This window comes from Apis mellifera, linkage group LG4 (genome assembly GCF_003254395.2).
Source record: "Apis mellifera strain DH4 linkage group LG4, Amel_HAv3.1, whole genome shotgun sequence".
NCBI lineage: Eukaryota > Metazoa > Arthropoda > Insecta > Hymenoptera > Apidae > Apis > Apis mellifera.
Genome location: NC_037641.1, coordinates 631,058 through 644,872, shown reverse-complemented (window position 1 = coordinate 644,872; position 13,815 = coordinate 631,058). Strand labels below are relative to the sequence as shown.

At 25.2% G+C, this 13,815-nt stretch overlaps 1 protein-coding gene across 1 annotated transcript; it reads left to right on the top strand.

Annotated features, from left to right (window-relative positions):
• The first annotated feature begins 10,433 nt into the window (after positions 1-10,433).
• LOC102653803 lies at positions 10,434-13,212 on the top strand. Its single transcript, XM_006557917.3, has 2 exons — positions 10,434-10,712; positions 11,976-13,212. Exons 1-2 carry the CDS (start codon positions 10,673-10,675, stop codon positions 12,281-12,283), a joined length of 348 nt encoding a protein of 115 aa, XP_006557980.1. The 5' UTR covers positions 10,434-10,672; the 3' UTR covers positions 12,284-13,212.
• Positions 13,213-13,815: the final 603 nt, after the last annotated feature.

The window sequence follows — 13,815 nt, the reverse complement described above, 5'->3', positions numbered from 1 at the left end:
AAATTATTCAATAATAAAATAATTACCACAAAATCTTGATATTAACTCAATTGAAAATTTGTGAATAATAATTTTAAAAAAGATTAAGCAAATTTGAGAATTCATCAATAGATAATGAATTGTGAATATATATAAAATAAAAGTATATAAAAATTATATCTAATTCAATATCAAATGTCTCGTATATTATGAATATCAGAAAAAAATAAAAAAAAATTAATTTAAATCATCGATTTATATACCAAATATTAAAATATAAAATAATAAAATATTTTACATTATATTACATTTTACAATACAATACAATATGTTATATTATAATCTTATTTTTGAAAATATTCAGGATTATCTTATAATTTGTGGAAAAAATATTTAGGAAAATAAGTTAATCTACATAAAATTGAGAAATTGAGATTAACTTGTTTAAAAAATGAAATGAAAAAGAATTGATGGAAATTTTTTTACAAGAGTAAAGAAAAATTTAAAAAAATTTTTAAATTTTTAAATTGAAAATTTTAAGATTCTTTTCTAATTGCCATAAAAAAGTTTTTATTTTTGATTAATATATTTTTTCTATATATTTTGTATTAATGCAAAAATTTAACTTTAATATTTGTATTATTAATCGAAATCTTTAATTTCTGCTTTTTAAAATATACAACAAAATAAGTTTGATCCAGTTTGTCTCACGTTAAATTTAAAAACTTAAAATTTAAATTTAAAACCATTTTTAACATGACTAACGTCAAGAAATTTTTTATATATAATACACTATATAAATACAAATAATTTAACTTGTAAAAGCGAATTTATTTCTTACGATATCCTAGCATCTACGTCGATAATAATTAATTTTTTCGCCAGATCAATAGAAAAAAACGGATTGACATTAAAGACAATTGTTTGAATATATCTATCAGAATCACAAAAATTTACGTACGATCTCGTATGAGAAAACTTTATTTATTGGAAAAGATATCTGGTTAAAGATCTTTTTAATTCATAAAAAAACTGATTGAAAAACTATAACCAACATAGCATAGAACCAATCTATTGGATATCATTCTGTTTTGAATTTTGATATCTTCTGATGATATTATTCATTTATTATTTATTTAACTATCAAATAATTTTTTTATCGTATCTTTGTAATTTTTAATTTTTTTAATTAAATATTAATATTTGAATTACAATTAATTCAGATAATACAGTTTTGATACGGTAATTTTGCTGGTTCAATATGGAGTATTACAATATTGATTATAATAATACAAATATATAATAAAACTTATTCATATTATAATCAATTATTTTATTTATATTATTATAATATAATATAAATAATATTATAATATAATATTTATATATTATAATTATTTTATATTATTTTATATCAATAATATCAAATTACATATTATATTAGTACATATATAATTCACATATTCGTAAACAAAATTCGTATATTAAATAGACATACATTTTTGAATATGAATTTTTTTTATACAAAAATTTCATCAAATTTCATCAAAGAATTTCTCGATAATTATTATATTTTAACTATTATTAGTTTTTTACTCAACACTTAATCTTCTTCGAATTAAATAATCAATTAGTACATATTTAAAATTAAAATATTAGCTTTCATATCTAAAAAAATAAATAAGATATAAAAAATTAATTGTTATATTGTATATCTTTCTTAATGTTTGAAATATAATTTTTTTGAAATAAAAATTTGCTATTTATTAAATAGTTTACAAATTAATTAAAGTAATAGAACTAAATATCACACTGAATACTGTATGAAAATTAAATTTTCAAACTAAAAATAAATTCGAAATTATGAGAATATTTCGATATTATCGATTCAATAAAATGTACAAAATTGTACATTTCTTCTAAACTAACTTTTGACTTCTTATTATTTGATAACACTACTTATTTATTTTAGTACATAATATAATTAAAATGAATTATTGTTTTCATGAATTAGATATTCTTAAAAACCAGGTATATTTTTGTCTAATATTATCTACATTTATATTTTTTTGAAATTTTACAATGTGATACTAGCACTTAAAGAAATATATTTAGTTTCATAAAGATATTTTATCATAAACAAGAAAAAAAAACGAGAAAATAATCATTATTACAAAGGACAAAATTCATATCAGAACAACATTTCTCCACATATGTAATACTTTCAACTTTCACGTCATGACATCGGCAGTGTAATTAAAAGACAGGCTTTCCTCTCTCTCAAGTTATTGTTGACCTTTGTCACAAGGACATCGCGGTTGCGTTCGCCTTATCAAGAAAAATCGCCACGTCGCAAGGGCAGAGTAATATCTGGACCGTTCGACCATGAGACGAAATGAATCCTGAATAATAGTCTCGCGGATCGGGGAATAGTGTAACGCATGTAATAATTTATGACCATCAACGAATCAGCTTGCAGCAGCTAAAATTAATTCGTGATAGATCTATGAATAGAACACATAAGATAATTTTTAATGCAAAAAAATCAAATGGTTTTTGTTATCAATTGATATTTTCTTGTATATTCGTAATATCATTTAATTTGAAAGTTATATATTTATATTTTTTAAATTTGATTTTATTTGTTTACAAATATATTACTATATTTATTTAATATATTTATTACATTAAGAATTTTTAGAAAAACTAAAAAAAATTATTATTACATTTAGAAAATTTATTTATTTTAAATATTAATTTACAGATTTCATATGAATCCTTTTTATTATTTCATAAAGTTTTATTATATAATGTAATATTTATTATATATATATATTATAATTATTGTATTATATTATACATAATATAACATATTAATTATAATTGCATATCTCTTTGATAAATTTAATAAATTTATTTGATTTGCTTAGTTACCTTATATATTATATGCTTTATTATATGATTTTTGTCTTTCTAAGATTCATTGCATACTTGCTTAATGAAATTATAAATTATTTAATATAAATTATATAATTACTCTCCTTTTATTAGAAACATAAATCATACATTATTGCAAAACAAAATTTATTTTTATAAATATAAACATATCAAAATTATAACAACAATAAGAAATTAAAAATCATAGCAACATCATTTTCTAGTATCTAATAATAGAATTATACGAATTTATATTATTAAAAATATAATTCAGTTAAATTATACAGTATATAAATAAAATTTTAACGATCCGAAGTTACTCGGTATAATAAATCTAATTTGTGACTTCGCAACATTATTCAGCTTATACATGGTTGATTTCTGTAAGCAGATCGTATCTGTTCTCTTGGAACGTATCAATTGTACAACACGTACGTTTATGCGCGCGCGCGTATTCGATAAATCAACATCAACCAGGCGATACAAGTCCTCCGTTCCTTTTTTTCTATTCTTTTCTTATTTTCTTATCTATTTTCTTATTTCTCTTCTCATTTTGTAGTACATAAGAGATCGTAGATACATTTCTTGGATGTAAATTATTGCAAGAAAGATTAAAATAATTAGACTTCAAGTCGAGATTTTCTTTTTTCTCTCTTTCTTTCTTTTTCATTTTATTTTTTCTTTCTTTATTCTTCTAGATCCAGGACAATCTTCGTCCATTATCGACAGTTCATTCCCATCACGTCGTCGAGTTACAGATTAAATTCGATAACGGATAATTAAAAAAAACAATCATTGTTTCATAAACATATTGTATCTTTTGCTTCCAAGAGAATGATTTCTTTTTGAATACATAGATATGAAACTTGATCAATAAAGTGAAGATTATGTTGTTTATAGATCATAATTATATTTACATTATTTTTTTATTGTATTGAGATGAATATTATCGCGGGATATTATATTTTGTTAATTTGATCAAATTTAAAACTAAATCATCTATAATTATATATTATATATTTTTGAAAAACTATATATTATATTAATTTAGTCTGTTTAGAAAAATAGCTGTTTAGTCTATATTTAACTGAGATGAATATTATCTAATTATTGGTATAAATAAATTAATAGTTTAATGAGATAAATTTCATAGTATATTTTGATAGCAATTCTAATATAGCAATTCTAATTTGTATTATTATGTCTATAAATATTTTAAATAAATAGTCTTTCTTTAAATAAAGTTTCTTAGGTAAAGATGAACAATGCATCATCACATATTGTTACAATTACATAAAATTAATATTGTTTCTAATAAGTTAGAAAACAATTAGTATCTTTATTAAAAATTTAAAATATTAGTGTCATCGATATAAAATTACAATGAAACTATTTATATATATTAAATTACAATGAGATTCAAAAAATTGCAGAAGATTAAATATAAAGTACACGTGATTAATTTAACTATTAATTAAGTTATTTACATTTATTTATTCAGTAATAAAAAAAATATAATTGTTTGTATAACGTTACAATTAATAACAAATTACCATGACTTGATCTGTTGATATAACTGAAATAACTATTATTTATCGATACATATGACAAGTTATTAACATTCATATTTTGTCATTAGATAGACATATTATAGAAATAAATATTTAATGAGTTGTATTTCTTTAATATTTCCACCATTTTTTTAAATATAATAATAATAAAATAAATAGAAATATATAATAATGAAAAATATAAGTAAAATAATATTTTTTAAAAATTCACGAAAAAATAATTTTTAACAAAAACCTTCATTGTAAAATTATATTATTATATTATATATTAATGTTATCATTTTATAACGTTATAATATTAAAAATTCTCAAAATATGAAAATAAATTTTTTATATTCGATTAAAAAATTATGAGATATTTTATTTGTTATTTTATTTTTTTATAACTATATTTTATTTTTTTTAATTACGTTATTTTATTTTTTTATAAATTTTTAATCTTTTTTAAAATAAATATATTATGTTTATAATAATAAATATATTTTATATATTATTATATTATATATATTTAATATATTTATTATATTTTATATTTATTATATTTATTATATTTTATTATATTTTATATATATATTTACTATATATATAATAATAAATATAAAAATTTCAAATTAATTGAAAATAAATGTTTTAAAAATACTTGTATATGCAAACAATATTATGCAAACATTGACTAAACACGTCGATCAAATGATTTCAGGAAACTTCATATTACAACACGATAATTCAAGTATACACATCGTAAAGTATATTTTTAGAAGCTAAGAAAATTCAATTTTTACTATAGATTAGGATTTAGCCTAATTTTTAGGATTTAATATTGAAAACTATTAAGAAATATTTATCGAGATTAATTAAATGACAATAATTTAATAATGTAAAAAAAAATTATATTATTATTTTCAAAAAAATGAAAGCATAGATTAAATTATTATTAAAAATTTATATAAATAATTGGCAAATAAATGATTGAATTAAAGAAAAAGTTAAAGAAAAAGATAATATTATATAGTTATTTATAATAATAATTTATTAATAATATATAAGTAAAGTTTATTTTTCATAAATTATTTATTTTGAATGAAAATATTATTTATTTTATGGTTTTATTATATTGTTTTTTTTTATAAAATATTATAGAATATATCTTTTAATATTTTTCAATTGATTTAAAATTGTATAAATAGATTTTATGTATTTATTGAAGATTATTCACTTTATACTTATACTTTGATATAAGTATATTTTGAATGTACAAGAAAATGTAAATAAATTATGATATTCACTAAAATAACAAATATCTCATATTATTATATGAAATATAAACTAATATTTCTTAAAACTGTCCATTTGATATTTTGAAATCTTATATCGAAATCTACGATAGATTTCAGTATGCTTAACATTTATTTCACGCATAATCAAATCGAAGCAATCACATAAAAATTAGGTTAATGATATTATGATTTATTTCTTGTCAATTAATAAAAAATTTTTCTCTATCACTTTTATTCACGGATTACCTTGAAAATAGTCAGATATATTTACAATGTATATTATCATCATTCTCATTTACGTTAAATTTTATTTTTCCATGAAATTATTACTGTAATAATTATTTTTCGACTAATACTTATTAATTGTATATGCACAATAAATCTTTAAATAAAGTTTAATTTATGAAATAATAAATTTATAATTGATATATTCGCTAAACGGAATGTTTTAAAAATTATTAATAAATTTTACCATTTAAAATAAATTTACGATTTTTTAAAATTATATTAATAATGTTAATTAGAAATATTTACTACTATTACTATTATTCGTGATTTAATAAATAATAATTAACTAACATTAATTTCGATAAATAATATGGATTCTTGGATAGATCGATTTATTAATAATGTAATATATAAATTATTTTTTATCATTTTGTTTTATTAATGTTTATAATTATGTTTTCGATATATTTGAAAAATACAATAAAAGCATAAAAAAAAGTATAAGTTGAAAAATACAATAATTTCATTTGTTATCATATTATTGTTACTATCACCATTATCCAAAATTTTCTTCGATCAAAATCATATTTCCGGATACGATGTGTATCAAAGTCGCAATAGGTTTCTTCGTGCTTAGCATTGCCGCGCACCGCTGGACTTACGCGGTCGTTTGCAGGTATGCCAAGTATGTAAGGTCTAACGTTGAGTTGCTGAACAGCCGAGTGGGAGGAAGGGCATTCTTGGGTCACACTAAGAGAGAAAGCAACATGGCAGAGAAAAGGGATAAAGAAAAAGAAAGAAATACTGAGAATAAAAAAAAAATAACGGTCTTATTTTTTGAATACTTATAATTAAAAATATAATTTGTATACAAATCTTAATCTTAATATCACAAATCTATTTAAAATATGCATTAAATATGTATATATACAACAATTTTAGAAAATATAACACTTATAATAATAGTAATAAAATAACAATAAAGACATTTATTTGACAAATTAATAATAATTGATAAATAAATTGATAAATTAAAAAAAGAAAACATTAATTAATACTTTTTTAAAACAATGATATCTATATAATATTTCCATTTCTAAGATTCTACAATTTCGATACAAAAATTTTTTATAACTGAAAAATATTTGAATTCAAAACATTTCCATAACGCATTTTAATTTAAATCAAAATCTCGAAAAAATTCTATCGAATTCCAAATCCGATTTACATCGATTCCTTCTTGGCAAACCAATAATTTTTAAAATATTTCATTCTTCCAAAATATCAACTTTCGATTTAATCTCATTGTCAGTTTCCCAATCGTCTAACGCGTTTCTCTGCCGTACTCCCTCTCTTCTACCCGTAAACGAGACACTCTCTTCAAATCCAGTAAACTGAAGTACTTGGAATAGTAGGAAAAGGACTTCGTCCTCCGAGAGCTATGTTAAAGGAAAAGGAAGAGAAAAAAAAACTCGACAGCCAAGCAAAGAGAGAAACGGATCGACAGGGAGCTCGCTCGCGCGCCAGAGGCCATAGCCAATGCTTGTAGGAAGAAAAGGAGAATGTGAAAGAGGACGGCAGTGGCCAAGGAAGAGAGTCACGGGGTGAGGAAAAGGAAGAAAGAATGCATTTGGATTGCTCGATAGGAGTAGGTGGGCATATAAGAAGGTTAGGTTGACCGGGTGGGAGTCCTGGTGGCTACAGACTGGCCGGACAACCCGTGGCAGGACGAACGGCAACTCTGCCTATATTATAGAACACCAATATCGGGAACTTGTATAAGCTCTAGCGCCGCGCCACGGTGGGAATTTGCTTCGCTGGCGCACGCGCGCTCTTTCTCCTCTTGCTTCTCACCGCGTGTATTTCGACGCGCTCGTGTGCACGATGTCGCGGGAACAGCAGAACGCGTCGACGCGGGATTCCCGCGTTTCGGGACCAATGCATGGGAAAAGGGACGACGAACCGAGAGGGATTACCCTCGCGGGATCACGTCATCCATCCACGAGGGTGCAACGAGTTCACAACGGGCACCCGTAGGATTCATTACAATATGCCACATAAAATTTAAGTAAATAAAAATTCTAAATTATTAATAATTTTAATTATTAGAATATTTAGAAATCATATTATCTCATTAGAATTTTATATGTATTTTTTATGTATTTTATGATATAAAAAAATATTATTTAAATATAATGTTTCATATGTAAAAATATAATTTATAAATATATTTAGAATTATTTTATTAAAGAGAATTTTCAAATTACGAATTATAAATTAATAATAGTACTAATAAAATCTTTTAGGTAATAAAAGTAAATAATTATGAGATAGGCAAGAAATAATATTTAAATGATGCAAAATTAAATTTATTAATAATAAATTATTGTTTATCAAATCAATGTGTACATTGGCTAATAAGTAACATTTGTTATACTATATTTAGTTTATATAATAATTACTTTAGTTTGTTTCTCTCAGAATTTGGACTTGGAGAAAAAATATAAAATGTTGATTTTTAATATTTGTTAATATTTTTTTAATTCAAGAGAATATCGATAAATATCAATGAGATTATTTATGGAATTGTGGATAGAATTGAGTTCCTATACTTTGTTAATTAAAAATGATAGAAATATCTATAAATTTAAATTGTTTGTAAGATTAATTCAACTTGATTAATTTTTTATAGATGATATGTTCTTTATTTCAATATAAATTAAATTTTGCTATAAAATAGAAATATATTATATTTATTGTTTTCGTTCATTCAATAACAAATATTTAATAATTATTGATTCAATAATTAATGATTTAATAATTAATAATTCAATGATGTGTATATATTATGTTGCAATAATAATTGCATTACAATCGAATGTTTGCTACAATTTCTTGGGAAAATAAAGAATGTTATAACAATATATTAAAGTCGACAATCAATAATAATAATTATAAATAATTATAATTCATTTATAATTTATTTTATCAAATATCCTAATCCATAGTATCAATCCATAAAAAAATCAAAAAGGAAAATCCACATATTATCCATTATTATGTATCAATTTTTTTTTCAGATTTCATTTTTTCAAAAAAGATCAGAATTCTCATATTAATTATCGTATAAACCTTAATTGATATAGACAGTTAAGTTAGATTAAGTTATCATCAAATCTACGAATATAAAGTGTATAAAAAAAAATAGAAACAAAAATCAGATGGCAATTATACAGAATTCAATATAAAGTTTTACATAGATAAAATACTATACTAACTATATATATGTATATATAGGAGAATGTGATAAAACATGATGGCCAACAATCCTCTATCAAAAGACAGAAAATAGATTCTGCAAAATCATCCCTGACTCGTATGGGATTCTAATGAAAATGTGTAGATGTATAAATAAACAGATATAAACTAACTATCTACAATAGTGCAATGTCGATGTGCTTGGTCTGTTAGTGCTCTTGGCGTGTTATTCGTTGCCTCTGAAAATCGCGTGCAATGTCGGAGGACGGCAGGTGGACGGTGAAGGGAAAATAATGTTCACCATGGCGGGTGATATCGCGACTGTGAAATTCCTTTTGCTTTCTCTTCTGCTCAATAGATGAAGAGATAGATAGATAGACAAATAGATAGATAAATAGATAGATAGATAGATAAATAGATAGATAGATAAATAAATAGATAAATAGAGAGAGAGAGAGAGAGAGAGAGAGAGAGAGAAGGAAAGGACTTTAACTTCGTGGTGGGTGTAGCCGGCTTGTTTGTATAGTTGCGCATTATACTGCGACGTGACGGTTTAATGGTGAAGGCCCGATTTCTCGCAAATGCGAGCGCGCGAACACTAGTATGGACAAAAGCTACGATTGCAAGAGCCACTGTACAACGAAGATTGCGAGAGTCCAAACATTATATTCTGTATATGGGTATGTATGTATTTATATACTGTAGATTTTGTAGTTTCATTATTTGTGCTTTTCTTTTTTTTTTCTTTTTTTGCTCTTTTTGTATCGTTTTATTAAAGAAAGGGAAAAGAATGGAGATTTTATCTAATAATTTGATAGAAAGTGTTAACAGATTATCTTTATATTGAGTTTAGTTTTTGAAATTTGTTTTGAAATTTGAGAAAGTTTTGTCAATGATACAGTATAATGTAATATAGATTCAAATAATTATTATAAAGAGTACTATAAATATAAATAATTACTAACTATAAAATGCCATATAATATTTTTAATATTTATTATGTATCTTATTCTTTTTATTTATTTAAATTTCCTATATTGTAATCTTCAAAAGAAAAATCTAGATATGTTAAAAATTTATATTTATTATATAAAATACTTGATTATTTTAATTATGCTTTAAATTCCTTACATGTGAAATATTTATATATAAAATATAATATAATTATTATATTGTGTGATATATCAATATGACATATAATAATTCAATCATCCTATTTAATCTCTTATCTCTATTTCATTTAATTTACGCATCATTCATTGCTATTTATGTATCATTATTTCCGCCTTACAGCTAGTAGCATCATTGAATAGAAATATATCCTAATAATCCTGTCGGTTTTATAATTTCAAGCAGACAACTCGATCAAAAGTGAATCCATTATCGAGATCGTATAATCTGACTGTCTTTAGTTGTGCGAGAATGCAAGGGAGAGGGCAGCTGGGTGGCGTAAGGTTCTCAGGTAGGTAGTACATTTAGACGGACGTGCGCACGTCGAGATTCGTGGCCGTTCGCAGATCGTTGACACGAGACCGGAGTGCTCGACTGCATTATCGTTAGCGTGCGAACAGGTAACCTCGCGATCTCTCTTGCTGCCAACGTGTACTACGTATACATGCGCGGGGTTATTTTGTTATGCTGAGCCCGTCCACGCGCTGCGCAAACAAATACCCCGCGAAACGATCCTAACAGCACAGCGCACGATATCTGCTTTGGGAATTCTTCCTCATAGTACGAACGGGTCACCAAGAGAACATTATAAATCAATGATATTAATATCGCAGTAATTTCACTTAATATCGCAGTAATTCCATCGGTGCTTGATGCCATTGTGCCGGAAAGTATATTATTTGCGGTTGGAAATGGTTATCGATCTTTCGATATGTTTCGTTAAATAGAATATGAACCTATGGTCTCGTAACTGGGATCGATGATACGTTAGTATTCTATTTCGGTCAAATGAATATTGCTTATACATATATGTTTAGATTATGCTTCTTTAATTTCGTTTGATGTGTAGGATTAAATCATTTTTCTAGATTTTTATAAATATAAATAAAATTTTTATAAATAAATTTAATATATTTTATAAAATATAATAATATTCCTAAAATAATAGTAAAGGTTTAAAATTGGCTATTAAGATAAGATGATAAAAATATTTTTTATTAATTATATAAATATATAAAATATATAAGATAATATTAAGATAACTAATATTATCGCTACAAATTTATATTAATCCCAATTCAGATTCCAAAAATTCATCTTTCTTGTCTCAATTGTTAATCTAATTGATATAATTAATAACAGTTTCAGAATATGTAAAATTGATTGATATTTAACTTGATTAATGTTTTTACCGTTTTCTCATTTCTATTATTAAGATAAATATACAATATTATTAAATATATTTATTTATAATTCCATCAATATTCCATCATATTAATTCATTTATAAAATAACGCTCTAAATCCAATTTTTAAAAATTCAAATCTTTTTAAATCAATAACTCTATATTCAGAAGAATATTCACTATATTCAGAAATCATGAGATACTATTTATCTATATTATTCTAAAACAAATCATTTAACACGATTAAATAGTTAAGTGAAAAAACCAAGTAACGGAGAATTATTCACTGATCCATAAATTTTTCTTTCTATTTAATTTTTCCGGATATTTTTTTTACGCAAACGATCTACCGTCCTTGCACGATTGCAGAACCAGAGTGCATTCAAAACTGTCGAGGCTATCTACTGAGGGAAATCCGTACAGTGAGAGGCGAACATGGAGGCCTTGTGTGCCACGGGCCACGATGGGAGGCGTCGAAACCGGAAGTAGTCTATCGAGGACGGGAGTTGCTGTGGCAACCGCGATTTGCTTTAACCCCTGGTCGATCATCGGTCTTCCGCGTCATTCGAAAGTGTTCTATTATTCGGGATCACTGCATCCTCTCTTGCACAGCCTCCTCGAGTCGAACCAAGGTTCCGCAGGCTTGTACCTATGCATTGTGTTTGTGCCAGCGATGAGCAGCTAACCAACGAGAGAGAATGTGATAGATACGCGTATACAGCTGAGCCGAGTGGTGCCGAATATACCCGAAGTGGCCCGGTGACGGACGACCGAATCCGAAATCTTATGACGCGTTGCAGCGTGTTACAACGTTGCGTTGCGCTTATAGCAGGGCCGTCTCGAGTATGCTGCCAACGAGCCAATTATTTAATTTTGTGTTGTTGCTGTTGCTTATAATATATATATATATATAGTTGAAATTTTTCATTGGATATTGTTGACTCTTTTGTTGTCAAGATTATTCTCGAATAAAAAAAGTAATTGAGTTAAGAAGCAAAAAAGTTTTTATCAAAGAGTGAATATTGTGTGCGATTAATACGAATTGTATTTTTATATCGATTGATTTGAATGCAAATCGTTCAACGATTACTTATTCTTTATATTGCACATGCGTCAAGAACGGATCAATCACGTAATAAATTCGCGTTAAATTCGAAGAAATTAATCTAAACCATTCCTAATTCTTTATACCTTCTTGTTCGTGGAATGATTCTAAAATGTTCAGTATACTTTCACTCGCTTTTTAAATCAAGAAGCCGATCCTAGATCTTTGAAAGTTCGTTAAATACGGCAAAAATTAATTACATCAATTACTATATATAGAGATATCAGATGGTCGATTGAATCGAATTGATGAGAATAGTTAATAAAATTTGATTCATGAGAATGACTCATTTATACTGATCGCTGGAGGTCGTGAAGGGCAACAGAGTTCCTTGATCCAACACTGTGCATGTGTGTGTGCCATATGTAATGGGCTCAAGATACCTTCAGTTGCTTCGATATAAGCAATTATTAGCTCGTTTCAAATATTACTTATTTAAAATTTTTATTAAATCTTATATTATTTAATTGCCTCAATTAAATTTTTCAAATTACTTAATCTCTTAAAGCAATATTTTATTTGTAGTTCTGAATATATATAAAATGTATATATTCAACTATTATTATATATTATTATTAATTAGTTATTCTCTATATTATTCAGAGTCTTATATTATAAAAAAATATCGATTTATTCTGAAAAATCCTCGTCTAATATTCTATATATTTCATAATTATTTGAAAATAGTATATATCGTATAATATAATATAAATATAAACAATTAAAGTTATTTTATCCATAAAATAGTTTAAAAATTTGCAAGAATGAAACGGCATCAGTGGCATCGTGTGTATTTGTGCACGATGTGTAGGTCTGCGTTGTGTTGTAGGAATGCTGTCGGCAGCCGGCAGCAGGGTCGCCCACTGTTACTCGTCGAGACTCGCTTTTGCTGCCTCTTTGCCCTTCCTGCGCTGGTTGGCTTGCTCGTTCACTCGCTCGTTCGTTCGATTCCATTTTAAAACTATATTGCCGTGGCCCCTTTGTACTTGCGACCACTCGGCCGAGTCAGTATATGTGCTTTGTGACTATGTACGTGACAGCGTATATACACTCGTACATGGATCATATTACATATTTGTCCGGAGGAAGAGCGGAGGTCTCGTT

Bases quoted from the DNA above. Each gene is read 5' to 3' on its own strand.
- LOC102653803 (XM_006557917.3), top strand. From the start codon at position 10,673: ATGCAAGGGAGAGGGCAGCTGGGTGGCGTAAGGTTCTCAG. The intron at 10,713-11,975 runs GTAGGTAGTACA...GCACGATTGCAG, and splicing joins GGGTGGCGTAAGGTTCTCAG to AACCAGAGTGCATTCAAAAC.